Below are 16697 nucleotides of genomic sequence, written 5' to 3'. Positions count from 1 at the left end.
AATTCTAAAAAGTGAAAAAAGGGGCAAACACTTAATTTGGCCGCATTGGTACTTTAAATGGCGCTGTTTGTCGTTTTTCATAATATCCGTAATCTTAATAGAGGCCCTACTATACCTGTCTACCAACCCTTTCCCTGTTTGCTCTAATGTTTGAAAATTAAGGAAAGTGTTTCAGGCAATTTCTTACAACCGAAGGATTCATCGTTGCAAAGTTAATATGAAAATTAACGTAAATGCATTCGTTGAAATACTTCTGATCTGTTCCCCCACCCTGTTCGAACAGCGGCTAATGAAGGAGAAAAGGTAGCGCGCAAAGAACGATTTTTAAAACATGGTCTTCCATCTTTCATCAGTGTTACTACATTAGCGATCTATTAATGCATTGTTTTTTCATTACCCTACTAAATTGTGGATAGATTCTGTCTTTCAAGAGGGTTTTTTTAAAATGGGCTCAACAACTAGCCGTAAAACGGCCAAAAAAGTGAACCGTTAGGTATAAAAATTGACAACCTTTAACCTTTGCGTAAAGTATAATTTGCCGAAAATAAGAAATGACATCACCAGTATGGAATAGCAATCCAGGATTCCCTCAGTTGCCTTAGTTAGAATTGGCAAAGAAGTGCATTTCGTCCCCCCGCTGCGGAAGGAGTACCAGTCATTTACAGTTAGCCCTAACCTTGTATTTTTTTATCTCCCTGACTGAAGATATACACTAAGGTAATACAGTCCTTTGTTCATTAAAATGACATAATAGAAAGATTGAGCCTAATAATCAGGGCAAAAGGAAAAAAAGGCAGTCTATGAATGCATGTGCAGTAAAACAGAGGCATCCTACGCACGCAAAAGTTAACTTTTTGGATAGGTGGGTTACTATGGGACACTTTGAGTGACTAATTTCTTTCAATTTTGAAGAAGAAAGAGAGCGTTAACTTTCAAAGTTTCCACCAAAGACACCGTTCGATAGGGGGTTTTAAGACGTCTCGCTTTCTATGACAAAAAAATTGGACACAGGTATTCTGTGTTCTGTTGTCTCTGATGTCTGAACAATCTTCAGTAGAGATAAGCTGCATCGGTACCACGCTTAATGCGGTCTCCTTAACAACCGTTGTTTGGTCTCGTCACGCAACACGCTCCCTCCCCCATCCTCGTGGTGTGACGAGACCTAACAACGGATGCGAATGAGATTCCGCTTGCATGCGTGAATGCTCTCACAATTAGCGCTGCAGCACGAGCGTTTTAAATTTTACCGCGGAAAGGAAACCAAAATTCAATTTTTATCTCCATGAGACCTTCACCAAAGATATTGAGGGTTGTCCAATACCAAGGACCTTTACGAGTCGTCTAAGGTATTCCCGAGTGATACGATCCGTTCGGATCGTCGAACGTATTCAAGAGTCGTACGATCCATACGGATCGTTCAGTGTATTCACGAGTCATGCGATCTGTGCGGATCGTCTAATGTATTCACGTGCCTACTATTCGTGCGGATAGTCTAATGCATTGAATACACCCTTACGCCTCGCGAATATATTAGACGATCCGTACGGGTCGTACGACTTGTGAATATATTAGACGATCCCTACGGGTCGCACTACTCGTGATACATTACACGATCCGTACGGATCGCACGACTCGTAAATACATGTATTTATGCCGTCGCTCATAGAACGTAACTGTTCTGAGAAAGAGCGTAGTCCGGTAAAATTACCGGTGCGTATGGGAGGCCTTGCGCTCATTAATCCATCTGATCGATACTGCGGATGCGGAGTATTCAGCGTCTGTTAGGTTAAGCGCTCCACTTGCAAGCAAAATAGAGGCGCAATCCCACGAGAACCCAGAGGAGGCCGAGGTACAACGACTGGTATATGTCACCCGGAAAGAAAAGGATGATAAACTAAAAGAAAAGCTCGAGGAGGTGAAGACCTTTTTACCAGACAAGACACAGAGAGCCGTAGACCTGGCCTGTGAAAAAGGCTCATCCGACTGGCTTACAGTTATTCCTCTCAAAGAAATGGATTTTGATCTCAACAAGCGGGAATTTCGGGACGTTGTGAGGCTTCGATATGATTGGTCAATACCCGATAAACCATCAGTATGCGTTTGCGGGAGCTTGTTCACAGTGGATCACGCGATGATCTGCCAGCGTGGAAGCTTAGTCATTCAGCGTCATAATGAAATACGCTATCTACAGGCCGAGCTGTTCGACATGGTTTGTTACGATGTGCAGGTGGAACCGGCTTTACAGGCGAAGAATTTTCCTGAGGGACTAATCAAGCCCCTGACGCACGCCTCGACGTCCACTGTAGGGGTTTCTGGGAGCGACAGAGGGCTGCTTTTTTCGATATAAAGGTGTGTCATCCCAGTGCAGACTCATACAGAGATCTTAGCCCCAAGCAGATTTACAGGATTCATGAAAATGAAAAGAAGCGAAAATACAACTCCCGTGTCACAGAAGTAGAGCAAATCACTTTCACCCCACTGGTATTTACAACGACGGGGGGAATGGCTGACGAATGCCTGAGGTACCATTCAAGATAAGCCGAGCTATTATCTGCAAAAAAGCAAGAGAGCTACGCCACAACAATTTCATGGGTCGGAGCGAAAGTGTCCTTTGCAATTTTGTGGAGCGCGCTCCTATTTCTAAGGGGATCCAGAAACCCGAAAAGGAGGAACTTAGACATTAAAGACAGCTAGGGATCTGGAAGTAGAGAAGGGTCGAGCAAGACTTCCTTAAACTCATCAGTTATAGATTATTTTTATCATTTTTATAGTAAATTTTTCTTATTGTTCTTTTGCGTTGAACTTTTGAAGAGTTTGCACGTCCTTTGTCAAGAGACAAGTAAGATATAGACTACCTAAACAGTACATTATAATTTTATTATTCATAGCCATATAATTATGTAGTTTAGGTTAGTGATATTTTTCCTTAGAAGGAGAATTGTAACTTGCAAGATTTTTTTTTTTTTTTATACACTTCCATGTTAAATTTCGGGTTGTATGAAGTTACTTAATAAAGGTTATTTCTTTTAAAAACTCGTAAATACATTACATGACTCGTAGCGATCCGTGGTATTGGACATAATTGCCTTCACGAGGGCATTATGACGGGCAGGCTGTTCCCTATCTGGAATTTTCCACCTGCGTGTGGAATACGCGACAAAGTGCAGGTTGTTTACGAGGAAATGACACGTGATGTCCAAGGTAGCATAAGGCAAATTTGATTGGTAGAAGACGTCAAAACACGTGAGAGTTTCGTGGAAATTTTATGAACAGTAGCATTTTGCTTTGTGTGAAATTTTTCGATGGGTTGGGATTATTTCTTAAAATTTAGGCTGTTTACTGGAAAATTTCATTTATTCGGGGAAAGCCTAATCAATAATGAAAAGGAAATACGTAATTGTTACGGGAAATACCCTTTAAAAAAGATGTAATTCATGGAAACTTCGAAAAAACAAAAAGACGCGTATTGGCATGGCAATCGGCGTAGAGAGTAAATGTAACTTGATGATCTTTTGGACCTTAGTCAAAAGCGCAACCAGAAGGCAAAGGCAAGCTTATCGATCAAATGTGCTTTATGCACTTGCTTTGCGCAAATTTTACCAGAGTCAGCAAAGTTAGCCCTTCCAAAACAAACGCTCTAGTGTAAAATTTGTGTTAGGCCTCTTGCTGACGATGATTGCTTTGTAAGTGAAGGAGCGGTAGACAAAACACGCTTTATTTTTTAGCTGGTAAAAAATTACCTGCCGACCTTTCTAACTCTGGTAGATCATCGCGATAAAGTCTTCACGAAGGACACGAACATACTTACATACAGATACTTTATTTAATCTCGAGTTTGGAGTTGCTAAAGGATAAGCTAGTATCTTCGAGTTACAAGTATAATTCTAAATACTACTAAAATGTAAAATGTAAAATGTAAAATTGTAACATTCTAAAATTTAACTATGAGAAAGAGTCATACTGTAGAATCTTGCGCTTGAAATCAGAAAAGTCAGACGTTCTAAAAGAGTCCGGAAGAGAGTTCCATAGTTTTGAAGCCACATATGAAAAGGAGTGAAGACCATAAGTAGTAGTTTTTGTAGACGGTAGAGACAAAATATAATTTCCGCGTAGATTATAGGATACGGACCGGAAACTAAACATATTCCTTAGATAGCCTGGATAGCAGTTAAAAAACAAGCTCTTGTACAATATAATTAAGTAAGTCTGAAGGGGTCTTTTATACCGAGATTTGGAGTTAACTTTGCTAAGTAGAGAGTCAATAGGGAGAATTATAATCCTGCAAGATAACTCTAAGAATTCGCTTGTTTAAAGTATCTATCTTCTCAGTACTACGCGCACCACAAAAGTGCCATACAGACGAACAATAGTTAAAATGTGGCATAATAAAAGCCTTATATAATCTTAGTAGAGTATCTTTAGAAATAAGTTTAAGAAATCTTAGCATTACATTGAACTGGCCATTCATCTTCTTACAAATAGTTGATATATAATTATCAAAACGCAACCTATTGTCAACATTTATTCCAAATATATCCAAAGAATCTTTTAATGGAAAAGAGAAGGAGTGGCCTGTTTTTCCCAAGACTATAGCCTGGTGTTTTGACTCATTTACAATCATTCCATTGCTGCGATACCACTTATTTGCAACTCTTTACATCTTTCTTACATTTCAGTTTTTCTATTCCTTGCTGGTTAAACTAATCTATATTAGAACTACGGTTTTAAAAAAGATTTTAGTTTTTTTAGTTGTTATGCTTAACCTTTCCTTCTAGTGGTACCTCCTGCACCACTCATGTCTTGCAAGGAGATTTATGATGCGACCGGGTAAGTTTGTTCCTCTTTTTAGCGCGGAAATATGGTGAAAAGCAATGAAAAACAACGGTACTCCTGCATTTTGTAAAAAAACAAAATTAAACGAATTGTTTCTTTAGGTCAAAAAAACAAGGCATATACGGTCGACTTGAACGGTTGCAAGAAGCTGCCCGTTTACTGCAACATGGATGGAGCAGGTCTTGGCGACTGTGGAGGAGGAGGTTGGACGTTGGTAATGAAGATTAACGGTGCAAAGGTAATCATGGAGTTAATGTCCTTATGTTAACCTCCCAGTTAGTTCGGTTGTCTCCTCGATGGAAATTACAGTAACATTCAAGTTAGAAATGGTTAGGTTCAGTTTACAATAGCTGTAGTTGCATTAAAATGAGGATAAGGACGCAACCGTTTTTATCGAAAATCTTAAATCTCTTATTTTCTCTTGTAGCAAACGTTTAAATTCGATTCACCGTTTTGGACGAACAAGAAAGAATACGGCCTCCCTGAAGGGGAGAGACTGGCTTGGATGACCAAGAGACTAAGTTACCAACCTACTGGAACACACCCTTCACCAAGATCTGTCTCGGTATGAAGGTTGGTGAGGTCACCAAGTTCTTTGTTTTGAACCAAAAGGCAAGTTCGCCGTACGCCCTGATTGCAGATGGCAAATATCGCAAAACCTCACTGGGTCGGGACGAATGGAAGAAGTTGATCACTGGTGCTTCCCTGCAAAACAACTGCCAAAAGGACGGTTTCAACGTCCGGAGTGTGAACGCCAATGCTTCTAAGGCACGAATTGGAATCGTGGGTAACAATGAAAACGACTGCACGTCTAGTGATTCTCGAATCGGGTTTGGTACCGCTGGATATCCAGACAATACCAACTCGTGTGGCGACGTAGCCAAGCACGGTGGAGATAATGGCGACAAATTCATCAAAGCCATGGGATACATCTTTGTTCAGTAAAAATAGTTGAACTTCAAGCTCTAGGGACTAGGCTAAGCTACTGGCTGCTAGGCTCAGTTTTTAGTAAAATGCAGGCTAAAAAGTCTCATTGTTGAAAATAATAATAAAATGGATTATTGGGTGAAAGATTCTGTTCTCTTTGTGTCTTTTATCATTTTAAGATTTTTTTTTTCCTCTACCGTCGTGGAACGGTCAAGGGACCATTAAAATAAAACTAGGCCAAGAATAATCTTGCACGTAATTTTTAATCCGTGTTTCGGTCCCAAAATCAAAGTCAGTAGTATTTTAGAGCGAGATTTTGTACAGTTTTGTGGTCAATTATGGCATGGAGTGGTGTTGTTTATCGTTTTTCACAATACCCCTAAGCTGTGCAACCTGTATTAAGCAGTTCTTCGTAGGTGACCGCTTAATAAAGGTTGGACTGTACATGTACCTGTTAACAACCCTGTCCCTGTTTGCCCTAATGTTTAAAAATTAAGGAAAGTGTTTAATTAAGGCAGTTTCTTGCAATGGAACCACCTTTGCAGAGTTAAAATGAAAATTAACGTAAATGATTATCTTGAGATCTTCCCGAAGTGTTCCCCCACTTTGTCCGTACAGCAACGAATGAAGGAGAAAAGGTAGCATGCTAAGAACGATTTCATATTGCCTTCTATCTATCATCAGTGTTACTACATAAGCGATCTACTAATGCAACCTGCATTAAATTTGGCAATTTTTAATGTCTCTACAAAATTGATGGAGAATCTCCATGAGGTTAACCCACAGCCGTAAAACGGCCAGACAAAATAAACTATCGGGCGAAAAAATTGATAAATTTTAACCATTAGGTGTAAAAGTTGAAAAATGTTAACCGCAAGGCGTAAAATATAGTTTACCGTAAAAGTTTCTTCGTTGTTCGATGTGTCATTTTGAAAGTGTCAGCAAAATGTAATGTCTAGTGGCTTATGCGTTTACGACTGTTAAACTTTTTATCTTCGCATCGAAAACAAAGAGACTTTGCCCAGGTCCCTCAGTTACACTCGGCTTATCGAAAACAAAGAGACTTTGCCCAGGTCCCTCAGTTACACTCGGCTTATCGAAAACAAAGAGACTTTGCCCAGGTCCCTCAGTTACACTCGGCTTATCGAAAACAAAGAGACTTTGCCCAGGTCCCTCAGTTACACTCGGCTTATCGAAAACAAAGAGACTTTGCCCAGGTCCCTCAGTTACACTCGGCTTAACGAGAGTCTGTGCTTTTCACGCGCGAGTTGCATTGACGGACAGCAGACTATTTTTAGGGTATTATATTCGATTTCTTCTTTCAGTGCGCTTATAATGGCGGTTTCGAAAGGAATATTAGTTAGTTTGTATCGAAGTAGGAAAGAAAAGCCATTCAAAAGGTATAGGGCGAGGATAAAAATCGGAGAGGAACAGCGTTATCGGTTTTCTTGCTCTTAAATATCGCCCAGCGAAAGTAAATGGAAAAAAAGAAAACTACGGGATTTCAACGCAACAGCATCTCGACTTAGAATTTCACCCACTGCTTTACACTGATGGTGAAAGCGAGCTGAATGATAAGTAGTCTAAGTAATGCGTTCAATACTAAAATAGGCTAGATGTAGTTATATGTTTTCATTATTCCTATTTCAACGCAACTGCTCTTGAATGCTGCCAGGCAGTGCACTTAAGCCCTGGTCAAACGGCGCATGATAGTCGATGATAGTTGATCATAGTCGATGATAGCTGAAGCGCGCGCTTTCGTTTGACCACCTACTATCATTCACTATCATCGACTATCACCAATTATAATTCACCACTAAATTTTCTCCGGTTCTTATTGGTTTAAATCGATAACGTGACGCGATAGTGTTCATCCGTGGAGAGACACTATCAGCCCATAGTGCCCGCCCGCGGAAAATACCCGGATGGATAGTGCCCGTCCGCGGAAAATACCTGGATTGATAGTACTCATCCGTGAAAAGTTTTGAATAGTTTGACGGCCGCGAAGTTAGGCAGATCGGAAAAAAAGTAGCTTTTCAATTCTGACAGGTATAACGTATTATTTAGCCAATGTACGATTGCGAATTATTGACATTTATGACAAGCTGTAGGCGCGGAAGAAAATTTAGTGGTGAACAATAAAAACAATAGAGTGTTTATGTCTCGGAACTATCGGTCTGATAGTTGCCCCTTGGAAATATCATGTTCTTAAAACTGGCATATTTGCCCTCGAAGCTTCGCTTCTCGGGAAAATATTTGTTTTAAGAACATCAAATTTCCGCGGGGCAACTATTAGCCGAGAGTTCCTCGACAGAAACACTCCATTGTTTAACTATCATTCATTTTCAGCTTGTTCAAATTCTTCATGATAGTCGACGATAGTTTTTCTCGTTTGACCACGCGTATGATAGTTCATGATAGTTTTTGGTTAGCTGTTTTCCTCGAAAATCGGCGGACTGGTTTAAAATGGTCGCCAAAAGTTCCTCGCGAGGCTCAGCTTTAGCTTCAGAAATTCGTTTTTATACGTAAGATAATAATAATAATGAGAAAGAAAATATTGAAAACCAAGAATCTGGAGAAAGCGTCAACTCGCAGGAATTCGAAGAGACACCGCCGAAAAAACACCGTTTCACTAAACGTTCAACGGCGAGATGGAGTAATGACCTGATATCACGTCTAATAGACGTACATTCCTCCAACAAATCGATTACTATTAAGCAAGCTGCCGCCCTCTTTCGTCGTAAATTCATACTTCAACAAGTTTGTTTGTCTCACGCAAAGCCATGTTAGTGTTCACATTTTACGTGGAAAGAGCCTGGAAGTAGCTGCTCGCGTGACTTTGCGCGCGCGACTGCCGGTGAACTATCATCAACTATCACGAACTTTTTTGGCCGTTTGACCCTACGAATGATAGTTGGTGATAGTTGATGATAGTTTGAAGAGAATCAACTATCATCGACTACCATGCGCCGTTTGACCAAGGCTATAGTCTACCAACGCGGGTAGATATTAACCAATAGCCGGGAAATTGCGAAAATTTTAACCGTTAGCCGTAATAGCCATCACTTTATCGAGACCCTCATTCATGGAGCCCTCCCTGATTCTCTTCTCTATATAGCTTCCAATCTCGTGGATATAAACTTTACCGCCATAACAAGGAATCCTGTAAAACATCGCCATCTTGCTTGGCTGCGTCGACAGCGTCTTTCGATAGTGTTTTTTAAGTTTCAATGTGAAGCAGTCTGCATATGCTTAGCTGTTTAAGGCCGTGGCAAACAACTGCACGGACGCGGTCGGAAGTAGGTACTATAACAAAATAGGTGGGAGAGTATTACAATTTCAGAAAAAAAAACAAGTGCCCAACATAGCGACAGTTACACTGCGTATCCACATTGGCAAAAGGGTTAGATGCAATACCTATGAACTAACTTTTGAGGCTGGTTCATACACACATTGTTTTATTGCATTTGAGCTTTTTCAATGGAATCACAATAAATTTTGATCAAGAAATTTTTTAACTTTATGGTTATAGTAGATCGAATCAAATTCTTTAAAGTAAAACAGAACGAAAGATAATCAAGGAAGGGTTTTGAAATATCGGGCAAGGTCTCAAAGAAAAATTCCCCTAGAGTCATGTCCTATAGAATGATGTTGATAGAAGTTTCAGCATTTTCAGAACAATTACCATAACTGTCAGGAAAAAAAAACCCTGTGTGCTCGTCAGGTAATTAGATATTTCCGGTCATGACCTCCGGTGAGAGCTTTCAGCATGAATTACTGGTGTATTTTCAAGCAAGTTATTTCAAGCGCTCTGCCGGTGAGTGCTTTCTACACTCACCAACCGATGTGAACACATCTTTCACGCTTTGAAATCGCTTTTCCGACCCTTATTTTCCATCAGGGTTATTGAGAGTGTTTCCTCCATTTGGCATACAAAGTCATATATTCAAGGGCTTTTGATTGGACCACTGACTTCTTCATTTAATCAGAAAACATGTTCAGTCGATCCTTACAGTAGAATGTGGACATTGTAGCCTGTGGAGCTCATAGATGGTGATAAGCGTTATTCACCATTATCTCCCGAATAAGTAGTCTAGCTTGAATGTCATGGATGTAAAATGACGTTGTGTCGTTAGAGCTAACTGCTGTTACATGTCGGACATCAACATTTGCTGTAACTAAGCAGAACGATTTGTGTTGATTTTTGGTAACTTACAGCCTGTGTGATGTTCCCATTTATTTGTGAAGCATAGTCAAGGGAAAATTTGGTGATTTTTCCCTGTGGATGTTTAAGCATATTTATTCGTTGTTTTTGGAATTTTTTAGCGTTATCAATTCATGCGAGTTTCATTCATTGCGATATTTTAAAAAGGTAAAAAGCCACAAGTAAATTTTGAATAGTCAAGTTAAATTGTACAGCTGCGTCTCGGTACTTTTCTTGTTCAATTCTAGTGAAATTTTTGGTAAATATAGGTGTTGATGGTCTTTCTGGCACAATTAGTTCTCGTGGTAGTTAGCAGCTGAGTTTATACTCGTAATTTTAATTTCATTTCATACGATAGTTTCCGCACCAACCTTGCATAGATAAGCAGAAACTTTTAATTACTTTTCCACTTTTATTTCCTAAGCTGCGCTACCGCAATTAAGATAGGTATATTTTCTATACCAGAGCTGTGAATTCTCACCTAAGTTTCCTATTTTTAATGGCCTCGAGTTCATTGTATCTGTCCTTTTAATTTGAAATTCTTTTTGTCGTAGAAACAGATAGGAATATTTATAAGTAGTTTTCGTTTAACTTAAAAGAGACCTTTGCCGCTTCTTTTGTTATACTATTAAAATATGGTCGGTTTAGATAACAATAGCATCTCACACCAGTTAGTTCATAAGCAGCTACGTTGTACAGCTCTGATGATTAAAAGTTAGTCTTGACTCTGGCATGATGTATGTTAGAGTGCTCTACGAATAAAGTCTGCTGTGGAACCAAAACGCTGTCTCATCCTTGACGTCCGTACAAGTTCGCTCGAAGTAGATCTCGGTGTGCCAGGAAATCGTGACGAGTTTCCGTTCGCGCTGCCGAGTCACTCTACAAAGCTAGTTCCCCCGTTATTGTTGTGGCGTCCGCGAAGGTGCAGTTTCCCTGTTTAGCGCGCGAAAACCTATCATCACAATATTTTCCACAGAACACACGTGGAGACTTAAACATAACCACAAAAAGTGTGCTCAGTGAGTCGTTAACCTCTTCATTTGATTAAAGACTCTTTGCAAGTACATATTAATTGACGTCCTTACAATCAACATTGATTTACCGTTCATCTGACATCGGTCCAAACTACCTGGACCCTTTATTAGGAAATTATTAAGGTGTTTCAGGATTCAGTCCGTCGCTGATCCACTATGCCATGGCTTAAAAAACCTGTAACGCCGCCACTAATTAAAAATACCCATATCTAAATAACCAAGCATGAGGTGCGGTTTGAGTCATGATTGCTTTTTGGTGCACTCCCTTGATATTTTCTCTTAGTAAGTCAAACGTTTAACGAGAAATGTTCGGATTTTATTTCATGTTTCTTAATTATATAGAGACGTTATTTGTTCGAAGTTCGCAAAAACGAATTACCGAAAAGTCAAATAAATCAAATTTATCTTTATCTGAAATCAATTCTTACTGAACAGTTATCTCACAAACAAAAGTCGTCGCGTTTTCGTTTCGACAGTTTTCCTTGGCGATGTTTGAGTTGGAAATGTTCATTTGAGATGTTATTACGGGGGCTCTGTACCCAAACAAAGTCGGCTCCCTCAGAAAATTGGCGGAAAAACAATTCAAATTTTGAGTTCCATCTCGTAAACTTATCCGTTCCCATGGTATTTTCAATTCCTTTTGAAACCGAACTGTTAAATCATTAATAGTTGTGGGTTGTTCACGAAAAAATAGTCAATCAAAGCGAAGGTGTCGTCATCTAAGTTTGTTTTTTAACCTAATGTCGGAGCCTTTACCATGAAAACGCTATAGCTGGACATACGAGGGTATTTTCACTCTACTCTAGAAAAAATAGTCCAGGCATGTGTTTTTCCAAAGTCATTGCAGCAGGCGTTTCGTATCTATAGTTAGTTACGCTTTCTTCCGAAACCTTCATAATTTGTTTTCGTATCTATAGTTATTTAGACTTACTTCAAAAACCTTCAAAAACTGTTTTTCTGTGATTGGCTGACCATTGCACAATCAGCTGATCAATACCTGAAACCAATCAATGTGTAGGATCTGATTAACTTTCGAAAACTCTCTCTGAAAAGTGAGAACTACTGTCGCCTTAGCCGAGGAGAATTTGGCTTTTAAGCTGAACGGCAATCAAAGGCTTATTAACAGTGCTCTTTTTCTCTGCCAAATTATCTCTCTTCACCGTCAACCTGGTCAGTTTATTTTGTCGAGTAAGGGTCAGACGTTGCAGCGATGAAGGTTATTGCAGTTATTTTCCTAGTGCATTACATCATATTCGCAGATGCTGGAAAAGGAGCCGCGAAATACTGCAAGAGTGCAGTCGCAAAGTTGGATGAGTTCGAGGAAATGATTGAGAATTTGAAATGTCCTTGCCCAGGTATTACAAAATTGTAATTTGAAATACATTCGTCAAATCTTCATTTTCTTCCTATTCTAATTTGTATTTATCTTTCTTTGAAAATCTGTGTAAAAATCCAAAAGGAGTTTGAGATTTTGGTTATCCCTTTTTTTTATCTAGAACCGCCGCCTCCTGAACCACCCAAGTCTTGCAAAAACGCCTTTGAACGCGGGGAAAAGTAAGTGGTCCTGATATCTTAATGTGTAAATATATAAAAAGGAAAACGCTGAAAATAACAACACTCTTAGACATACTTTAAAAAAATTCCTTTTTTTTGGTGGATAAAGAGCGAACAAGGAATACATGCTCCAGGTGGATGAATCTACGAAACTTCCTGTTTATTGTAACATGGATGGCGCTGGTCTCGGAGATTGTGGAGGTGGCGGATGGACACTGGTAATGAAAATAGACGGCACAAAGGTAGTTGAAGAGTAGCCATTTTATCCTATGATAACACTGTCACTGTTTTTAAACTGTTCTTTAAACTTTTTATGAGAAACTTTTATTAGTAAATGTTAGCTACAATGACTAAGCTGCATTCCATTTCCGTTTGTGATATAATATACAGTAATTTAGCACCACACCCAAGTACCTCATTAGTTTGTTACAACCTTCAAACTCAAAGCATTGATACGTAAAAATTAAAAAAATCGTAATGAATATACGACACTAGTGAAATACAGAAACACTCCGCTAAAAGTTTTATTCAAAAGGATGATGTGAGTGTCCAGGGTGAAAGCAATTACCAAGACCCATGAATTCATAATAACAATAAATTTCCGCGCATTTTTAAAGATTGCAGGGAAATCTGCAATGAAGCGGATAAAACAGTAGCACTGTAGCTCGCTGTTGAAGAGAATCTCTGGTTTGATAATATTAATTAGTTGGATTGGAACTTGTGAAAACTTCATCGACAATATTCTTGACTTTGACTCGCGCATTTTATGAATTGATAGTTGAGGTATAAAACTAACTGATTCGTTTTTTGAAAATAACAGTTGTTTGGGGTTGCAATTATCTAGTTACTATGAGGGCAATTTAAGAGTGAAACATGATCCAAGGCTTAGAATCCTTTTGTGTTCTCTTATAGTCCACATTTAAATATGACTCACCTTTCTGGAGCGACAAGAAGGAGTACGAACCTTCAAGCGGGCAAAATTTGGACGCCGGAGAGACTAAGCTGCCAACATATTGGAGCACATCCTTTACCAAGATCTGCCTGGGTATGAAGGTTGGTGCGGAAAGCAAGTTTATCGTTTTAAACCAAGCGACAACCTCCTTACATTCTCTAATTGCCGATGGCCAATATCGCAAAACCTCACTGGGCCGAGATGCATGGAAGTCTCTCGTTGCTGAAGCCTCCTTACAGCAAAATTGCAACAGAGAAGGTTTCAACGCCGTGAGTGATCTGCCAAATAGTTCGAAAGCACGAATTGGTATCGTGGGAAACAATGAAAACGATTGCAAGACCAGCGATTCACGAATCGGGTTTGGTACCGCTGGATATCCAGACGACAGCAATTCGTGTGGCGACGCGGCAAAGCACGGTGGAGATAACGGCGACAAACTCATCAAAGCCATGGGTGTCATCCTCGTTCAATAAAAACAGTTGAACTTCAAGCACTAGGGGCTAGGCTAAGCTACTGGCTGTTGAGCACAGTTTTTAGTAAATGCAAGCTAATATGTCTCATTGATGACAAAAGTAATAAAATGGATTATTGGGTGGAAGATCCGTTCTCTCTATGTCTTGTATTATCTTTAAATATTTCCCCCCGATTAACAAACCTGTAGATCCTAACGAGAACAATGGCGACAAATTCATTCGCGTCAGAAAAAAAAACAAAAACACAAAGCCAGGCATGGTTTCACAAGCTAGTCAACAAGCCTATATGTTGAAAAAGTAATTAAATTGTCTATGGGGTCAAGCGAAGTATTTGTCTCGTATTTTTGTTTTAGTGAAAACCAAAAATTTTCCGTAGCTATCTATTTATTATCTCCTGCCATATTTTCGAGCTTGTTGCTGTGCACATGCATTGTAAATGACAAGCAGTGTTTTCGGAATTTAACATAAAGCAGCAAACAGTTGTATTAAGAAATTAAAGATATTTGTTGGTGGCCCAGTGAGGGCTCCATGTGATGGAAAGGTATGAATAACCCGTCTTTTTGCTCTTTTAAAATTTGAGCAAATAAGTAGTTTATCAGCCGGTAAACCAATAGCAAGTGCGGTTTATTGCTTTTACGACATAAACATGACAGAGTGAATTTCGTTAGAGGGAATAAGATAAATCCAATCTTGTTTCGCGATCAAGTCGCTGATTCCCATGAAAACCGTCAAAAAGTGCGATAAACCAATCAAATCAACGGAAACTGAATGAAACATCAGCCAGAATAGCGAAGACTGTAATTAATTTGGCGTTCAAAGTGTCCTCTCCGGTTCCTCTAAACCATGGGCCTTTACCAAATTAAATTCAGGAAATTCGCCCCCGTGTGGCGCCATTTCACAGGACGGGAAGATGTTTCGGTATTTAAGGTTACACAAGCAAATAGATTTTTGACCGTTCACAGCGCACATTGTGTCTAAGTTATATACAGTTTAACGTGGGTTTGAGTCGATGAATGAACAGGAAAACGCGCGCATTGTCGTATGTAAATTAGCAATTCGCTTGAATAAAATTTTAATTTCTTCAGTTTGTGAGCCATATAATGAACAATTTAAGAGAGATTGTCTTTTGGAGAAAAGAAAAACAACTTCTATCGTATTGCAAGCATTTATTATTACCACTGAAGTTCACAAACTGGAAATGATAAGCAAAGTCGGTCTTGTCTTTTATGTCGCTTGTAGCCCAAATATAACAGGAAAAAAAAAGCATTTAGAGCGGAAAAAAATATCCTGGTCATCTAGAAAAAAAATTTCTGGATGACCAGAAATCAAATGATCGGCCCCTAAGCTTTCTTTTGATGTATAGTCTATAAGGGTTTTCTTGAAACTAGCGCGCGTACGAAGTTTTTCCCGAAGAACACCTAAGAAGGCGGGACGTATAAACCTTAAGTGACCTTTATCCTGCCTCGAATAACTGAGCTACAATCTAAAGTGGCCAATAAACAATAAATAAAAGATGAGATTAATGGATGAGTAGAGAATAGATGAGTAGCGGTACGATCTCGTATACTGTGGTTACCCAAAATTGGGAAAGAGTTCCACATAACCCCATACATTAATTATGCATTCCATTTCATAAAGACTAAATATAAAGGTTTCTTTACAACACTCTAGGCATAATTAATGTATGGGGTTATATGGAACTCTTTCCCAAAATTTTATCGGACATAGTTTCGATTTCTGATCATTGGATAGTTGTTGAGCCAAAGCTACATGATAATTTTCTCATTTACACCGTACTGAGGTGACGGTTCAGAGATGGGACCCAATGTATGGTTTCTTCCTGGGATTTTGCGTTTTTCAACTGTTTCAGACGTACAACATTTTGTGCTGTTTAAATAGACGCTAAAAATTCGTACGGCACAACATCGATTGCACAGATATCTAATAAAAGTGAAAGTATGTGTGCGTGTGTGTGTGGGTGGGTGTGTGTTTCAACTGAAAACAAAAGACAAATGTTTAAATGCAAAAAAATAACTATTGCTAGACGAAAGAAAATGAACTTACAATCTGTTGGGTATCCGTATGAATCTTCCTTGAAGAGAATAAAACTAACACAGATGACGAAGAACAAAATGGCTTAGTTGAAAGCCACTAACGGACAAGCACTGGTGAACTAAGCAAAGCGCATACTAATGAGAATAAATATACATATGATACACGATCCTCGCAGTAAATAGCGCTATTAAAGCAATAGCGAAAATCAGACCTGAAAAAAATCAGGCCTGCACGGGACTCGAACCACTGACCTCTGCGATACTAGTGCAGCGCTCTACCAATTGAGCTAACAAGCCAACTGGGAACAGGCCGTTAAGTTGATTCGTAATAAACCCGTGAAAGTGATAAATGACATACAATGAAATATATGAAGTTCATATATTTTGTACTGCGGTATTAGATACATATGATGCACGATCCTCGCAGTAGATAGCGCTATTTAAGCAATAGCGAAAATCAGACCTGAGAAAAAAGTATACGAGAAAAAGAAATACTAGAACATAGAATAATAAATATTAAAGTCAATTGTTCTTCATTTCTGGCGCAGCGAAAGCTAGGATCTTGCTCCCTACAACTGAAGGTTAAAATTAGTTCTAATTACAGTTTTCAGTGAGATTCATAGGCCTTGAATGTGAGCAAGTTTATCTCGAATTAAATGGTTTTAG

At 39.2% G+C, this 16697-nt stretch overlaps 1 protein-coding gene and 1 pseudogene across 2 annotated transcripts; both read left to right on the top strand.

Moving 5' to 3' along the window:
* Nucleotides 1-2011: 2011 nt before the first annotated feature.
* On the top strand, nucleotides 2012-5904 carry LOC148728524 (uncharacterized; annotated as a pseudogene). Its single transcript, XR_015988659.1, has 4 exons — nucleotides 2012-2209; nucleotides 4776-4827; nucleotides 4935-5071; nucleotides 5261-5904. The product of XR_015988659.1 is annotated as an uncharacterized LOC148728524 (transcript).
* A 6267-nt stretch (nucleotides 5905-12171) lies between these two features.
* LOC148728523 (putative skeletal organic matrix protein 5) lies at nucleotides 12172-14102 on the top strand. The gene is made up of 4 exons (XM_088724798.1): nucleotides 12172-12353; nucleotides 12495-12552; nucleotides 12662-12794; nucleotides 13465-14102. The coding sequence occupies exons 1-4, from the start codon at nucleotides 12209-12211 to the stop codon at nucleotides 13975-13977; spliced, it is 849 nt and encodes a 282-aa protein (XP_088580924.1). The 5' UTR covers nucleotides 12172-12208; the 3' UTR covers nucleotides 13978-14102.
* The last annotated feature ends 2595 nt before the right edge of the window (nucleotides 14103-16697 follow it).

The sequence above is a fragment of the Stylophora pistillata genome, chromosome 6 (genome assembly GCF_964205215.1).
Source record: "Stylophora pistillata chromosome 6, jaStyPist1.2, whole genome shotgun sequence".
Classification (NCBI taxonomy): Eukaryota; Metazoa; Cnidaria; class Anthozoa; order Scleractinia; family Pocilloporidae; genus Stylophora; species Stylophora pistillata.
This window is presented reverse-complemented; position numbering and strand designations above follow the sequence as displayed.